At 45.5% G+C, this 17,369-nt stretch overlaps 1 protein-coding gene across 2 annotated transcripts in view; it reads right to left on the minus strand.

Moving 5' to 3' along the window:
• The window catches only part of LOC138296807 (exportin-5-like), a 1,394,731-nt gene that overhangs the window by 409,214 nt on the left and 968,148 nt on the right, over positions 1-17,369 (minus strand). For both annotated transcript variants that reach the window (XM_069236253.1, XM_069236252.1), the window contains one exon: positions 16,406-16,483. In XM_069236253.1, coding sequence (XP_069092354.1) covers positions 16,406-16,483 — 78 coding nt within the window. The remainder of the gene's footprint in view (positions 1-16,405; positions 16,484-17,369) is intronic.

Raw genomic sequence — 17,369 nt, forward strand, 5'->3', positions numbered from 1 at the left:
GCATGGGAAGACTCTGGTACTGGCTGTGTGTGGACGACAGTGTGTTAAATAAAAAGTCGTCTTCAATGGGCTCTGCATGCAGGCTGACATGAAATGCTGCTGCTCTCGACACCACCTGTGCGTAGGCTGTACTATCCTCTGGTGGCGAAGGTCTAGCTGGATAACAGTCTGGACTATTATCTGACACTGGTGCGTCATAAAGGTCCCACGCGTCAGGGTCGTCTTGACTCATCCCTGTATGGGTCGGGGATTGCATCATAGGTGGAGTAGCTACCGGTGATGTTTGCGGCAAGCGTTGTGGAGACGGTGGCGGGGTTACTTGTTTAGCCACCTTTGCCTGTGGCTGCTTGTCTTTCTCCTGGAATGCAAGTTTGCGTTTCATTCTAATAGGAGGGAGAGTGCTGATCTTCCCCGTTTCTTTTTGGATGTGGAGCCTTCTTTGGGTGTAGTCTAGCTCCATTGTCTCCAATTCCTGTCTAAATCTATGTATTTTCATTTGTGAGGACAGTCCTTGTTCCTCTGTGTAGGAACTTGATTTCGGTTCCGAGGCCGGATGTTTCGGTATCGAAACCTTTTCGGCTACTTTTTTTGGTTCCGGCGAAACCTTTTTTGCTTTCGGTGTTGTTGTTTCTCGGTGCCGACTCATTTAGGTGCCGCTGTCTCGGTGCCGAACTTGCTCGGAACCGCTATCTCGGGCCCGAGATTGCTGTGTGCCGGTATCTCGACCGGAGTCGGATGACTTCGACACCAGCGTGCCCTTTTTCGGTGCTGATGATCGGTCACCTATTTTTCGGGTTAACCCATGGCCTGTTGGCGGTAGCGTCCCCTGGGCTTTTGCGGTCTTTTTGTGAGTTTTGTGTTTCAACATCTTACTCACGGTTTTCGGCGTTTCTTCGGGATCGATCTCATCCGAGTCCGATTCCTGGATGGAGAAGGTTTCTTCCTCCTCCTCGAAACACCCTTGTCCTGTCGGCGCCGACGCCATTTGCAGTCTTCTTGCTCTTCGGTCTCTTAGTGTCTTCCTTGACTGAAACGCTCGACAGGCTTCACAGGTATCCTCCTTGTGCTCTGGAGACAGACACAAGTTACAGACCAGATGCTGATCTGTATACGGATACTTGTTATGGCATTTTGGGCAGAAGCAGAATGGGGTCCGTTCCATCAGCCTTGAAGAGACACGTGGTCGGGCCGACCAGGCCCCGACGGGGGATCGAAAAAACCCCGAAGGGCCACCGGAGCTCTTCAAAAGTCGGTGTTGATCTGTTGTAACTAACCAGATACCGAACGCAAACAATACCGACGATTTTTCCGAGATTCTAACTAACTTTCCGACCCGAAACACGGAGCGAAAAGGAACACGTCCGAACCCGATGGCGGAAAAAAAACAATCTAAGATGGAGTCGACGCCCATGCGCAATGGAGCCAAAATGGGAGGAGTCCCTCGATCTCGTGACTCGAAAAGACTTCTTCGAAGAAAAACAACTTGTAACACTCCGAGCCCAACACCAGATGGCGGGATGTGCACAGCATGTGTATCTGCAGCTACACATGCCATCAAACACATATATATACAGGGAGTGCAGAATTATTAGGCAAATGAGTATTTTGACCACATCATCCTCTTTATGCATGTTGTCTTACTCCAAGCTGTATAGGCTCGAAAGCCTACTACCAATTAAGCATATTAGGTGATGTGCATCTCTGTAATGAGAAGGGGTGTGGTCTAATGACATCAACACCCTATATCAGGTGTGCAGAAATATTAGGCAACTTCCTTTCCTTTGGCAAAATGGGTCAAAAGAAGGACTTGACAGGCTCAGAAAAGTCAAAAATAGTGAGATATCTTGCAGAGGGATGCAGCACTCTTAAAATTGCAAAGCTTCTGAAGCGTGATCATCGAACAATCAAGCGTTTCATTCAAAATAGTCAACAGGGTCGCAAGAAGCGTGTGGAAAAACCAAGGCGCAAATTAACTGCCCATGAACTGAGAAAAGTCAAGCGTGCAGCTGCCACGATGCCACTTGCCACCAGTTTGGCCATATTTCAGAGCTGCAACATCACTGGAGTGCCCAAAAGCACAAGGTTTGCAATACTCAGAGACATGGCCAAGGTAAGAAAGGCTGAAAGACGACCACCACTGAACAAGACACACAAGCTGAAACGTCAAGACTGGGCCAAGAAATATCTCAAGACTGATTTTCCTAAGGTTTTATGGACTGATGAAATGAGAGTGAGTCTTGATGGGCCAGATGGATGGGCCCGTGGCTGGATTGGTAAAGGGCAGAGAGCTCCAGTCCGACTCAGACGCCAGCAAGGTGGAGGTGGAGTACTGGTTTGGGCTGGTATCATCAAAGATGAGCTTGTGGGGCCTTTTCGGGTTGAGGATGGAGTCAAGCTCAACTCCCAGTCCTACTGCCAGTTCCTGGAAGACACCTTTTTCAAGCAGTGGTACAGGAAGAAGTCTGCATCCTTCAAGAAAAACATGATTTTCATGCAGGACAATGCTCCATCACACGCGTCCAAGTATTCCACAGCGTGGCTGGCAAGAAAGGGTATAAAAGAAGGAAATCTAATGACATGGCCTCCTTGTTCACCTGATCTGAACCCCATTGAGAACCTGTGGTCCATCATCAGATGTGAGATTTACAAGGAGGGAAAACAGTACACCTCTCTGAACAGTGTCTGGGAGGCTGTGGTTGCTGCTGCACGCAATGTTGATGGTGAACAGATCAAAACACTGACAGAATCCACGGATGGCAGGCTTTTGAGTGTCCTTGCAAAGAAAGGTGGCTATATTGGTCACTGATTTGTTTTTGTTTTGTTTTTGAATGTCAGAAATGTATATTTGTGAATGTTGAGATGTTATATTGGTTTCACTGGTAATAATAAATAATTGAAATGGGTATATATTTTTTTTTGTTAAGTTGCCTAATAATTATGCACAGTAATAGTCACCTGCACACACAGATATCCCCCTAACACAGCTAAAACTAAAAACAAACTAAAAACTACTTCCAAAAATTTCAGCTTTGATATTAATGAGTTTTTTGGGTTCATTGAGAACATGGTTGTTGTTCAATAATAAAATTAATCCTCAAAAATACAACTTGCCTAATAATTCTGCACTCCCTGTATATACACACACACACACACATACATATATATAGACACATTTAGATAGTTAGACAGACAGACAGATAGGTAGATCTTCAATTTGCCAGGGGAGTCCAGCTTCTATTGCAAGTCATTATATGGGCTAGTGGTTCTGTTCATTTTCCACAAACAACACTACAGCTTCATATTCTGCCTTGTGTTGGGATCTTCTTTTTTTCACTTTTGAAAGCAGTACACCATTCGTGGTCAATGCTACAGCTCCTGCTTTATCAACTGCACTCAGCATGGACATTGAGTTTCAAAGTCAAAACGTAAGGGTATCAAACCTAATCTTTTCAAGTGTGGATGAAGAAATTGGCTTCTTATTCCTTCTAGGGAATTGGATGCAGTGGGAGCTAAGTTGTTGAGTCTCCCACATTCCCCTTGCACAATCCTAAGGCAAAATCCCTGCCACATCCTTCAGGCTTCTTTATTTATGTATGTTTTACTTAGCTATCATAATCATATAATGCAGATCTAGCCACAAAGGCTGTAGGGACCTTAACAATAAACTAAGAAGATAATGAGTTGGCTAAGTGACAGAAACCTAAGATGACTAGACAACAGTTAAACATCAATTACTCTGAGGAACATGGTTAGCAATAATAGAAAGTTAGTGAGATGTGGTTTTTCAAGTTTCCTCTGAATGGCCATCAATCTGAATCTATCTGATATGTTTCGGTATAGCGTTCAACCATCTGCGTGTCAAGCAAGATCAAAGCTTTGTTTAGGGCTTTGGGCTTTGGGCTTCTTGGCCGAGGGTATCACTAATACCACACTAGTTTTGCTCCTAGTTGATCCCTGTCAATTTACAATGTGGCTCTCTATTTAAGATGGGAGACCACTGTGGAGGGCTTCATGGGTAATGGAAGCCACTTTGAACTAAAGGATAGCTTCCAGAAAGAGCCAGTGAATGTCTTTTAATATGCAAATGATATGGTAGGATTATGTTTTCCTGGGTGACCACTTGCATTGCAGCATGAATGATTGCCCTAAGGGGACCAGGGGATGATTTTGGAAAATGTGCAAGTATAAGGTCATCTGCCTCTATTTAAAGCTAATTTCTCAGAGAGAAAACAGTTTCGAAGAGCTGAAACTTTGGTGAGGAGAGAAAGCTAAGAGGCCAGAATAGACCAATTTGTTTAAAAGACAGCTGAAAAGAGCAAACAAAAAATACTCAACTGGTTGATAGTATCACATATAGAATGCCATTTTTGCTTCTTTATACAGACAGGTAACATCAGCCTATAAAACTAATGTGAAGTGCTAACAGAATAATGCTTCTGAAAGAACAAACATTCAGTTCTGTTTATTGCTTCAGCAAAGTTACAGAGACGACCTGTGGTGACAAAATATCCACCGTATATATTATGGGTGCCTTTCAATAGCTACTGTGGATATTACCAACTAAAACTATTATGATTTTGTGCCTAGGAAAACTAAATTAATTGACTTTCAGAGCTCTGTTATCGAAGCATGAATGCACAAAACATTTTCTTTAGGAAATCTAATCGAGCTGGGGACAAATCCCAAGAAAAAGTAAGACCTGGCATGCTATCTTCTACTAGCTACCATAATATAGATTTTTGATTAACATAAGAAAGGAATGCCCTTTCAAATTTGTGTGGCATACTCAGACGGGGCACTGATAATCTTCTCTGCATGATTTCAGTTTTTGTGTATATGCACCAAGAACAGTATTTAAGCTGTGCATAATTTGCCGCCGACAGCATAAGATTTGACACTGTTTGGAAAAGCAGATGGTTCTTTTAGGACGAGATAGAATAAAATTAATTAGTAATAGAGGCAACACAACACAATTAATCTTTGAAATTAAAGAGAGTTTTAGTGGTACTGTATGAATGTATATAGCTAGGTCAGCGTTTCCATAGCAAATGCCTTTTATGTTTTGTTAATAACTTTGGCACCATGTGATGAATCTCCACAAAACTTTACATAAAATTTCTCTTTTTGGCCTAGTATGTACATGGAAAGTTTCTGGATGATTGGCCTAGCGGGGGCCAAGAAAAAGGCAGGGGTTCCAAAACACAAAATATCCCCATGCTTTTTTTTTACAGACTTAAGGCAGTGCTACCGCTAAAACTGCTAAACAGAATTACACCAAATTTGCTGTTCAGTAGTTTTTGAGATATTAAGTGTCAAAAATATTTGTATATCTAGAGAGTTGGGCTTGATGGACTCTTGTAAGAGTCCCTCTAACTCCACTTAGAAAAATAGAGCATTCTGATTGGTCCGGGGGCTTTTTTTTTTCCCCTTGGGCCAATTAGTCCCCATGAAAGACGTGTTCCTATGGAGCAAGCACTCTGACTGGCTGCTTTCATCACAAAGAAAAAATGTTGCGGGCGGCCATCAGAGGATACTCCGGCACCTCCAATGCATGTTAAAAATAAGCTTGCGGTCATATTTCAATGGAAAAATTACCTGCAGTGATAATATGTACCATTTTTAAGTAGAAGGTAGCAGGAGGTTCCCAACTAAGGCTCTACAGCGAGAAATCAAAACATCATAAAAAAATAAATAAAAAAACGTATCTGTAATGATGGTTCTCTAGCATTAGCATTTTGTATCTTAAAGATTCAGGTGTTTGAATCATCCCTGTCGTCAAGCTTGAAGACATGGTACATTTCAAAAGCACTGTAAAAAAATCATACCCTCATACGAATTTAGACATTGCCTTTCTAGACCCTACTCATATCACTGAAAAAGAACCAGTCTCTAACTAATGGGATGAGGGCTGAACATTCATCACTCCCTCAAAGGGTCACTGTACCTAATATCCCGTAGCACAAGTATGAAATAACAATAGGCAGCTAAGACTCTAATATGGGTCAGAGGGACCCATATGAATCTATGAAAACTTAAAGCTGCAGAACCATTGCATCAGGTAAGTAAAAAAATTTTTCTCCAGCACTGGATCTTTCATAGACTCACATGCTTGAAAAGCAAACGTGTACAAATAATAAATAATGAAAATGTCACTTACCCAGTGTACATCTGTTCGTGGCATCAGTCGCAGTAGATTCGCATGTTTTGCAATAGCTCGCCATCTGGTGTTGGGCCGGAGTGTTACAAGTTGTTTTTCTTCGAAGAAGTCTTTCGAGTCACGGGACCGAGTGACTCCTCCTTTTGTCTCCATTGCGCATGGGCGTCGACTCCATCTTCGATTGTTTTTCCCCGCAGAGGGTGAGGTAGGAGTTGAATTGTAGTAATAGTGCCCATGCAATGGAGTGACTAAGTATGCACCTATTTAAGGTTGAGATGATACATATACAAATAGTTGAAGGTAACTTCCAAACTGCTACAGGCTCCCGGGGAGGCGGGTGGGCACATGCAAATCTACTGCGACTGATGCCACGAACAGATGTACACTGGGTAAGTGACATTTTCAGTTCGATGGCATCTGTCGCTGTAGATACGCATGTTTTGCATAGACTAGTAAGCAGTTATCTCCCCAAAAGCGGTGGATCAGCCTGTAGGAGTGGAAGTAGTCTGAAATAATGTTCTTAATACGGCTTGACCTACTGTGGCTTGTTGTGCGGATAACACGTCTACACAGTAGTGCTTGGTGAATGTGTGAGGCGTAGACCATGTGGCTGCCTTACATATTTCTTGCATTGGGATGTTTCCTAGAAAGGCCATGGTAGCACCTTTCTTTCTGGTTGAGTGTGCCCTTGGTGTAATGGGCAGCTGTCGTTTAGCTTTAAGGTAGCAGATTTGGATGCATTTAACTATCCATCTGGCTATACCTTGTTTTGATATTGGGTTTCCTGCATGAGGTTTTTGAAATGCAATAAATAGTTGTTTAGTCTTTCTGATGTTCTTTGTTCTGTCAATGTAATACATCAATGCTCTTTTGACATCTAATGTATGTAGTGCCCTTTCAGCTACGGTATCTGGCTGTGGAAAGAACACTGGAAGTTCCACTGTTTGATTTAGATGGAACGGTGAAATAACCTTTGGCAAAAATTTAGGATTGGTCCTTAGGACGACCTTATTCTTGTGTAGTTGTATAAAAGGTTCCTGTATTGTAAACGCCTGAATCTCGCTTACTCTTCTTAGGGAAGTAATGGCGATGAGAAATGCCACCTTCCAGGTTAGGAACTGTATTTCGCAGGAGTGCATGGGTTCAAAAGGTGGACCCATAAGTCTAGTTAGGACAACATTTAGGTTCCATGAAGGAACAGGTGGTGTTCTTGGTGGTATAATTCTCCTAAGGCCCTCCATGAATGCTTTAATGACTGGTATCTTATATAGGGAAGTTGAATAGGTAGTCTGCAGGTATGCAGATATTGCTGCAAGGTGTATTTTAATGGAAGAGAAAGCCAGGTTAGATTTTTGTAAGTGAAGCAAGTAACCCACTACATGTTCTGGAGTTGTGTGTAATGGTTGTATTTGATTAATATGGCAGTAGCAAACAAACCTCTTCCATTTACTTGCATAGCAGTGCCTGGTGGATGGCCTTCTGGCTTGTTTTATGACTTCCATACATTCTTGGGTAAGTTGTAAGTGCCCGAATTCTAGGATTTCAGGAGCCAGATTGCTAGATTCAGCGATGCTGGATCTGGGTGTCTGATCTTTTGGTTGTGTTGTGTCAACAGATCTGGCCTGTTGGGCAATTTGATGTGGGGTACTACTGATAGGTCTAGCAGCGTTGTGTACCAGGGTTGCCTTGCCCACGTTGGTGCTATCAATATGAGTTTGAGTTTGTTTTGACTGAGTTTGTTTACCAGGTAAGGAAGGAGAGGGAGAGGAGGAAAAGCGTAAGCAAATATCCCTGACCAGTTCATCCATAGGGCATTGCCTTGGGACTGTTTGTGTGGGTATCTGGATGCGAAGTTTTGGCATTTTGCGTTCTCCTTTGTCGCAAACAAGTCTATCTGAGGTGTTCCCCAGAGTTTGAAATAAGTGTTCAGAATTTGGGGGTGAATTTCCCATTCGTGGACCTGTTGGTGATCTCGAGAGAGATTGTCTGCGAGTTGATTTTGGATCCCTGGTATAAATTGTGCTATTAGGCGAATTTGGTTGTGAATTGCCCAACTCCAAATCTTTTGTGCTAGCAGGCTTAACTGCGTGGAGTGCGTCCCCCCTTGCTTGTTTAGATAATACATTGTTGTCATGTTGTCTGTTTTGACGAGAATGTATTTGTGAACTATTATTGGTTGGAAAGCTTTTAGTGCTTGAAAAACTGCTAGAAGTTCTAGGTGATTTATATGCAGTTTTGTTTGATGAACGTTCCATTGTCCTTGTATGCTGTGTTGATCGAGGTGTGCTCCCCACCCTGTCATGGAAGCATCTGTTGTTATTACGTATTGTGGCACAGGGTCTTGGAAAGGCCGCCCTTTGTTTAAATTTATGTTGTTCCACCACAGAAGCGAGAGGTAAGTTTGGCGGTCTATTAACACCAGATCTAGAAGGTGACCCTGTGCTTGTGACCATTGTGATGCTAGGCACTGTTGTAAGGGCCTCATGTGCAGTCTTGCGTTTGGGACAATGGCTATGCATGAAGACATCATGCCTAGGAGTTGTAGTACCATCTTTGCTTGTATCCTTTGTGTTGGATACATGCGTTGTATGATGGTGTTGAAATTTTGAATTCTTTGTGGACTTGGAGTGGCTACTCCTTTTGATGTGTCTATTATGGCTCCCAGGTATTGTTGTATCTTGCGCGGCAGAATTTTGGATTTTGTGAAGTTGACGGTGAACCCTAGTTTGAAGAGGGTTTGTATGATATGATTTGTGTGATTTGAGCACTCTATTAACGAATGGGCCTTGATTAGCCAGTCGTCTAGATATGGGAACACATGTATTTGCTGCCTTCTTATGTGTGCAGCAACTACCGCTAGACATTTGGTAAAGACTCTTGGTGCGGTTGTTAATCCGAAAGGCAGTACCTTGAATTGGTAATGTATTCCCTTGAATACAAACCTTAGGTATTTCCTGTGCGATGGGTGTATTGGTATATGGAAATAAGCATCCTTGAGGTCTAAAGTTGCCATGTAGTCGTGTAGTTTTAGCAATGGCAATACTTCTTGTAGTGTGACCATGTGAAAGTGGTCTGATTTGATGAAAGTGTTCACTACTCTGAGGTCTAGGATTGGTCTCAGCGTTTTGTCCTTCTTTGGTATCAGAAAGTACAGTGAGTAAACTCCTGTGTTTATTTGTGTGTTTGGCACTAATTCGATTGCATTCTTTTGCAATAGTGCCTGCACTTCTATCTCCAGGAGATTGGAATGATGTGTTGTCAAATTTTGTGCTTTTGGTGGTATGTTTGGAGGGAATTGTAGAAATTCTATGCAATAACCATGTTGGATAATTGCTAGAACCCAAGTGTCTGTAGTGATTTCCTCCCATGCTATGTAATAATGACTTATTCTTCCCCCCACTGGTGTTGTGTGGAGGGGGTGAGTGACATGTGAGTCACTGTTTAGTAGTAGGGGTTTTGGGGCTCTGAAATCTTCCTCTATTCCTAGGGAATTGCCCTCCTCTATATTGTCCCCGAAAACCTTCTCTATACTGTCCCTGGTAACTGGACGGTGTTGCTTGTGAGGTGCTGGCTTGTGTGCTCTGACCCTGAAACCCCCCTCTAAAGGGTGTTTTACGGAATGTGCTGTAATTCCCTCTGCTCTGCGGGGAGTAGAGTGCGCCCATGGCTTTGGCAGTGTCCGTATCTTTTTTGAGTTTCTCAATCGCTGTGTCCACTTCTGGACCAAACAGTTCTTTTTCGTTAAAAGGCATATTGAGAACTGCTTGTTGAATCTCTGGTTTAAATCCAGACGTTCGGAGCCATGCATGCCTTCTGATAGTTACAGATGTATTAATTGTCCGTGCAGCTGTATCTGCAGCGTCCATGGAGGAGCGGATCTGGTTGTTGGAAATGGTCTGTCCCTCCTCAACCACTTGTTTTGCCCTATTTTGTAAGTCCTTGGGCAGATGTTCAATGAGATGTTGCATCTCGTCCCAGTGGGCTCTGTCATAGCGCGCAAGTAGTGCCTGGGAGTTCGCGATGCGCCACTGGTTTGCAGCTTGTGCTGCGACTCTCTTACCAGCTGCATCGAACTTGCGGCTTTCTTTATCTGGGGGTGGTGCATCTCCAGATGTGTGGGAGTTGGCCCTTTTCCTAGCTGCTCCTACAACGACAGAGTCTGGTGGCAGCTGTGTAGTGATGAAAACCGGGTCTGTAGGAGGCGCCTTATACTTTTTTTCCACCCTTGGTGTGATTGCCCTACTTTTGACCGGCTCCTTAAAGATTTCTTTTGCGTGCCGGAGCATACCAGGGAGCATAGGCAGGCTTTGGTATGAGCTGTGGGTGGAGGAGAGTGTGTTGAATAAAAAATCATCCTCGACCTGTTCTGAGTGGAGGCTTACGTTGTGAAATTGTGCTGCTCTAGCCACCACTTGAGAATACGCGGTGCTGTCCTCTGGTGGAGATGGCTTCGTAGGGTATGCCTCCGGACTGTTATCTGACACTGGGGCGTCGTATAGGTCCCATGCGTCTTGATCTTGGTCACCCTGGCTTATGGTGGTGTGAGCTGGGGAGTGTGATGGAGTTTGTGCTGGTGAGACGTTAATCACGGGCGGAGGAGAGGGTGGTGGGGTAACTCTTTTCACCACTTTTGGTTGTGGTGTCTGTTCAGTTTGGAACTCCAACCTTCTCTTTCTTCTAATAGGGGGAAGGGTGCTTATTTTTCCTGTCCCCTGCTGTATGAAAATACGCTTTTGCGTATGGTCCACATCAGTTGATTGTAGCTCTTCCTCAAACCTATGCTTTTGCATTTGGGAGGTTAGCGAGTGCTCTTCTGTATAAGAGCCTGAAGCTGGGTCGGTTGCAGTTTGTTTCGGGACCGAAACCCTGTCTGCGTTCTTTTTCGGCTCCGAGGTGACTTTTTTCATTTTCGGGGCCGAAACCTGTCGGCGCCGATCTTCTTCGGGGCCGCTGTCTCGGCGTCGAGCCGTGTCTACACCGGCATCTCGGTGTCGAGGCTTGTCTCCAGCACTTTCTCGGTCCCGAGAAGGCTGCGTGCCGGTGTCTCGACCGGAGTCGGACGATCTCGGCACAGTTTGGGCCTTTTTCGGTGCCGACGGTCGGTCACCAAATTTATGGGTGGAGCCATGGCCTGGTGGCAGTGGCGTCCCCTGGGCCTTGTAAATCTTCCTCTGTGTGGTTTTCGACGTCTTACTCACGGTTTGTGTATCGTCGAATCCTTCGGAGTCTGAGTCTTGGATCGAGAAGGTACCTTCTTCTTCTTGTTCCTCGAACTCTCGGTGGGCTGTCGGCGCGGACGCCATCTGAAGTCTTCTGGCTCGACGGTCTCGGAGTGTTTTTCGGGACCGGAACGCACGACAGGCCTCGCAGGTGTCTTCACTGTGCTCAGGTGACAGGCACAGGTTACAGACCAAGTGTTGGTCTGTATAGGGGTATTTATTGTGGCATTTGGGGCAGAAACGGAATGGGGTCCGTTCCATCGGCGTTCTTCAGCACGCGGTCGGGCCGACCAGGCCCCGACGGGGGATCGAAAAAACTACCCCCGAAGGGCACCGGAGCTCTTCGATCCTTCAACGCGGTGTTGAATCTAACTACGCCGATCCCGAACGCAACAATACCGACGAAAATCTTCCGAAATTAGCTATCTTTCCGTTCCGAAACTCGGAGCGACAGGAACACGTCCGAACCCGATGGCGGAAAAAAAACAATCGAAGATGGAGTCGACGCCCATGCGCAATGGAGACAAAAGGAGGAGTCACTCGGTCCTGTGACTCGAAAGACTTCTTCGAAGAAAAACAACTTGTAACACTCCGGCCCAACACCAGATGGCGAGCTATTGCAAAACATGCGTATCTACAGCGACAGATGCCATCGAACATATTATATATCCACATGTGTGCATTACAGATGGACATGCCACGTGCTAATCATTAAACGGCAGGTGTGTAAGTAGAGAAGGAGAAGTTCACCTTACGCAAAAAGATCTTGAAGTACTGCTTTTTCACACTGCTTAAATCTTTTGTACTGCACTCTCAAACAGCAGCGATGTTTAAAAGTATGGCTATACTTGCTGGTTTCCACCCTGCAAATGTTGAATAATGGGACTCCAACAAAGATGGCTGACGGTGTTAAAATATTTCTTGTTGAATGTGCAGAAAAAGTTCCCTGATGTAGACAACCGGCATTAGGGTGGCAGAACAATATAGCTGCTTACCACTCAACGAGCTATTCCTTGATTTACATAATGGCTGCCCTTTTTGGTGAGGCCCAAAGGTTACTAGTAATTAGTCTGACTCAAGAAAATCCTTTCTCTCTCCAAGTCAAACTTAAGGCATCTGATGCCATCAAAAGTATGTAGAGCCTTTCTGGCTGCACAGTTTGGGTTTTGGAAAAAAAAGTTTTTAGGATGGGCTCACAGATGTGAAAATCCATGGGAACGAAACAGGGATTCATTTTGAAGATAACTTTGTCCATCTGAAACTGTAGAAAAGGCTCTGCATGAGTTAAGCTGGTTCTACTGGCTGCTATTATTGTCTGAAGAAAAACATTTCCAAGAAAGGTATTTCATTTCTGTTGAGGTGATGGGTTAGAATGAAACTCTCATCAACTGTGATGAAACAATATTCATGCGCCCAAACACAGGTAGGTGCCTTACAGGAGGAAAAGTTGTGAAAAGTCCTTTGATGAACTCTTTAATAACTATTAAAAAACTGATAGAAGTAAGTCCGTGTACCAAGTGTCTGGAATAGATCCCCTGAGAATCATAAAACATCAATGAAGATCAGAGTAAGAAATAAAGGGAATGGAGAACTTAGAGGCCACAACAGTGGTGGCTACAGCACAGAGGGATTAGGCTAAACATCCAGGTCAAATTAACAACAGGACCAATTAGGGCAAGGCTCCCAGAGATGGACGCTTCTGGAGGAACTTAAGTAGAAGAGGTTATGAGTTGCCTAAAAACTGCTTACTTGTAAAGTTCGTCGAAAAATAGTATAGCCACTGTTTTCCTTTTCCCGCTTCTTTGTTGTTTTTCTCCTTTCCTTCCTCTACTGCAGTTACCATTGTGTTGCGCTCTCCTGTAATTCTTGCTGAATCAGATTTCTCATTTACTTTGTGCTGCTACATGGACATTGACCAATATAATCTCTTAGTATGCACCTGTCCTTGTATCATCCTTCCACACCACTCATCCATCTACTCCAGTCTCCAGGTCCTCAAGAGTTGCTGTAGGGATTCCTAGTACTCCTTCAGCTCATTATTAGCAATCCTCTGCCAAGAAATAGTAAGATCTGGACTGGGGTACCCAGTATAAGTGGTTACATTTCTTGGCCCACTAATACCACTTGTTGGTCCTATACATAGACTTTATTTATCACTCTGAGTGTGTGTGAATTTTGACCTGAGAAGAAGTACCTGACTGACACTGAATTCTACCATGCCAGGATAGCCCCTTTTTCTCTCCTTTTCGATCCCTTGCCCCATTTCCCCACTAGTGAGCACTGGTGATGCAATGGACATATCCCTTGCATGGTGTATGTAGGAAGCTGGCTATCTATGTAGTGTAGTCTATCTACACTATGTAGATAGATAGGCGACCCAGGTTGGTTGATATAGGTTTAACGTAAAAACCCTAAGTGCTCACATTTGTGGTAGTGTGGTCAAGCAGTTAGCCATATCCGAGGGTAGTGTTAAATGTAGGAAAGTGCTCCTTTTGGCATGGTTACCCCCCACTTTTTGCATGATATCTGATGCTGAACTGGCTGAGTGTGTGAGGGGATCCTGCAAACCAGGTCCCAGCGTAGGAGGCTGACCCTGTATGTAGAGTGCAAATCTAGGCACACTGTGTAGGGGGTCCAGGCAACCACACGTTGGTTTCCAGAGGTAAAAATTAGACCACCTATTGCTCCAAATTTAAGGTAGCTGGTCGAGCAGTTAGGCTAAACCAGGAGATGTGCTAAGCATTTGTTGCACTTACAAAATCAATCATGAACCACACACACTCAATGAATAACTCGAGACCAGAATTTACAAACATACTTCATACGTTTATATAATTTTTAAGACCAAAATGGTTAAGGTACGTTAAGTACTTTTTGTGTTATGATTTTACAAAGTGTTAATAAAGTTAGTCTTTCTGTGTGTAATTACGCGCTATAGGAATCAATGAAAGGCCACCTAGAAAAATGCATTTAAAATCACACACGTGAGTTACCAGTCTCTTCTTTTCCAGGATGGTCGATGAGGTTGGTGGGCACACTGTGCCAGCTGGAGAGTCTCAGTTGGCTCCCGGTTCCAGCTGGAGCAGGGCTGGAAAGTCTCTTGGCACAGGGCCACTTGGAAAAGGAGCTGGTTTGCAGGTTTAAAGGTGGCGCTTTTGGGTACCCCAGGGCTGTTAAGGTCACAAGGGGTTAGGTACCCGTGGCACACAGCAGGTTCCACGATGCAGGGCTCAGGGTGGTCGGATGCAGGGCGGGTTGGAAGTTTTGGATGCTGTGCGCAATGGAACCCTTTGGAGCTGGTGGTAAGTCTTCTTCTCGGAGCCTTGCAGGACGACGAGGGCACTCTGCTGGGAGGTCCGGGGTGTTCCCGAAGTCCCTTGACTGGGGCTTCCTCCTGGTCCAGTTGCAGCTCTGAGAGATGTTTTTGCTATTGTCCGATGACCAGTACCGTGGGTATTGGCACAACTCGGCCACGGGAGGGTGCAGTGCCACCAAAGTTAGCACACTTGTAGGTCTTCTCCGGGCTGTCGTCGGTGTACCGTCGGGTCCAGCCTCGACTTCCGGTTGCAGAGTTATCATCCGGTCGGTGAAGTGACCCTCACCGGTTTGCTGGTTCTTTGCAAGTTTCTTTGCTTTCTTGAGTGATGCCTCCACTCAGAAGGGAGATCTTGGGCTACTTGCAAAGTCTGGAGGTTCTCTGGGTCCTTTGAAGTTGGTGCAGTGGTCAACTCCTCCGCAGCGACGATTCCTGGTGCCCTCAAGAAGAAGGACTGAAGAGCTGATCCCAGCAATGAAGACTCCAGATGACAACTGACTTGGCCCAAGCCCTACCAGGCTGTCTGCAGCTTCAAGACTCGTGCTACAAAAAGGCGTTGCATCCTTCAGGACCAGCAACCTCTACAAATCCCCCCAGAGGACTGCCTGCTCACCAGAGGACCAAGAACTCCTGAGGACAGCAGCCTGTTCACCCAAAAGAACTTCAAAGAAGGACTCAAGAACCACCCTGGATCTGCGGTCCCTGTCCACTATGCACCCGACACCTACTGCATGTGTCCTGTTGGCCCATGGGACCAGAAGAGGTCCACGGGTGATTCCGACCTCGAGACCTCCCTGGGTTGACCCCCACCTGGCTAACACGACGAAGCCTGCAGCCTAAATCCAGTGGATCCCCCTGACCGCAACCAGGTCTGACAAAGATTACATACACCCAAAGGTACCCCTGCATCTGCAGCCCCCTGGCCTTGGGGAATCCGAACAATGGTCCAGCAATGTTCAGCGGGCTTCTCTCCTTTGGTTTACCGCAACCAACTCCCTGGATCCAGCCTGCAGCATCTATGTAACCCCCAGAGTTTCCCTAATGAAAAACATTGGGCGCCCGGCACTGTGTTTTCACCTTGCTCCCTGCCACCCCTGTGCCACTGAGTGTGTGTGTGTGTGTGGCAGGGCACAAGAACGAGAGAAGCCTGGGCCGATGTTTCGCCCCCCCAGGGGGACTCCGACAAGAACACTGGACGCATGCATGGAGGAGCGTGCATGCGTCATCCGTAAAGATCCATCGCCAGGAAGAGCAGGTGAAGGAGGCAGAAAAGCCGGAATGGATGAGGAATGCGGGAGAGGAAAGAAAGCTGGAGCGGATGAAGGAGGCGAACGAAGAGGGAAAACTAGCGTGGACGGAATATCCCCAAACAAGTCCCAGACCAGTACAGAAGAGCCGAGGAGCCGTGGAGAAGAGCCGGGAAGGCAGGGAAGCCAGCCAGGTCCCTGGAGGGACGTGGCTACACCAGCTATGTGACCACTTGCACGGCCAGCTTACGAGGCTGGTTGGGAAGGTGAGGAGGAAGTGGGGAGGAATGAAGGGGGGGAGGAAACTCTACTATAACCCTGGGCACTCACGACTAGACCGGGAACGAAGTAACTCATTTAAAAGGAGAAAACTGAGGGAAAATACTTTATCCCTAACCCAATGAAGGGATCCCCTCACTGCCTCACCCCCTAAGTGCATGCAACCAAGAACAAGAAAAACACTTACCTGACAAATGCTTGTTCTTTTGCTCTCCCCTTCTCTCGCTGGCTACCTGAGAGCTGGATAGCAGAGAAACCTGACGACCTAAGGAGATAAAGGAAAAAAAACTGTCAGACCAAGGGGAAGAGAAAGACTGGACTTACAGAGATATACCACAGACTATATTGACTGAGCAGAGCACTGTTTAAGAAATTCAAATAAAAGCCGTTTTGATGGTCCTCCCTAGTTTGGGCTATTTCTGAGCAAAAAGGAGAAGCCTTGGTGACCTCCCTGGAGAAACCCTATCATAGTGGTGTCAGAAGTGGGATCAGGAAAAACATCAATTCCACATAGGGAAGGGACCATGAAGGGAAAACCTACTCTTGCAGACATGATCGCCCAATTAGCCGAAGGACGTTGTCATCTACAGCTTGTGTGGAAGGAACAAGCTAAGAAAGCTCATTCAGATAGAGAAACATTGCAGAGCGCATTAAACAAATCAAGCAATCATCATCGCAAATAATAAGTTGGTACATGAAATAGCCATTCAGAAACGCTGCCACTAGAGCGCATCCGACGGTACCTAGTTCTGTCCTGCAAAAATACCAGGAGGGAGAAGACCCTGGCGCATTTTTTTTTTTTTTTACTAATTACAAGAGGGTTGCCACTTCTGCCAGCTGGCCACCGGAACGCTGGGGACAGTATATAGCCCCGCTTCTTACCGGTACTTTGCAGTCAGCTTACCAAGCCATCAACCCAGGGGGAGTATCAACCTTATGGGGACATTAAGAAAGCTACACTAGAGAGAATAGGGCAAGCTACGCAATGTTACTGACTCCGGTTCCGTAGAACTAAGTGGACACCTTCAGAGAATACCCTGGCTCTCTTTTTCCGTGTACAAGATGAAGGTTATAAATGGTTGAAACCCACAGAGAGCACAAAAGAGGAAATCCTCTGGGCCATATTACTGGAACAGTACTTAGACGCCCTA

The sequence above is a fragment of the Pleurodeles waltl genome, chromosome 5, assembly GCF_031143425.1.
Source record: "Pleurodeles waltl isolate 20211129_DDA chromosome 5, aPleWal1.hap1.20221129, whole genome shotgun sequence".
NCBI classification, from domain to species: domain Eukaryota; kingdom Metazoa; phylum Chordata; class Amphibia; order Caudata; family Salamandridae; genus Pleurodeles; species Pleurodeles waltl.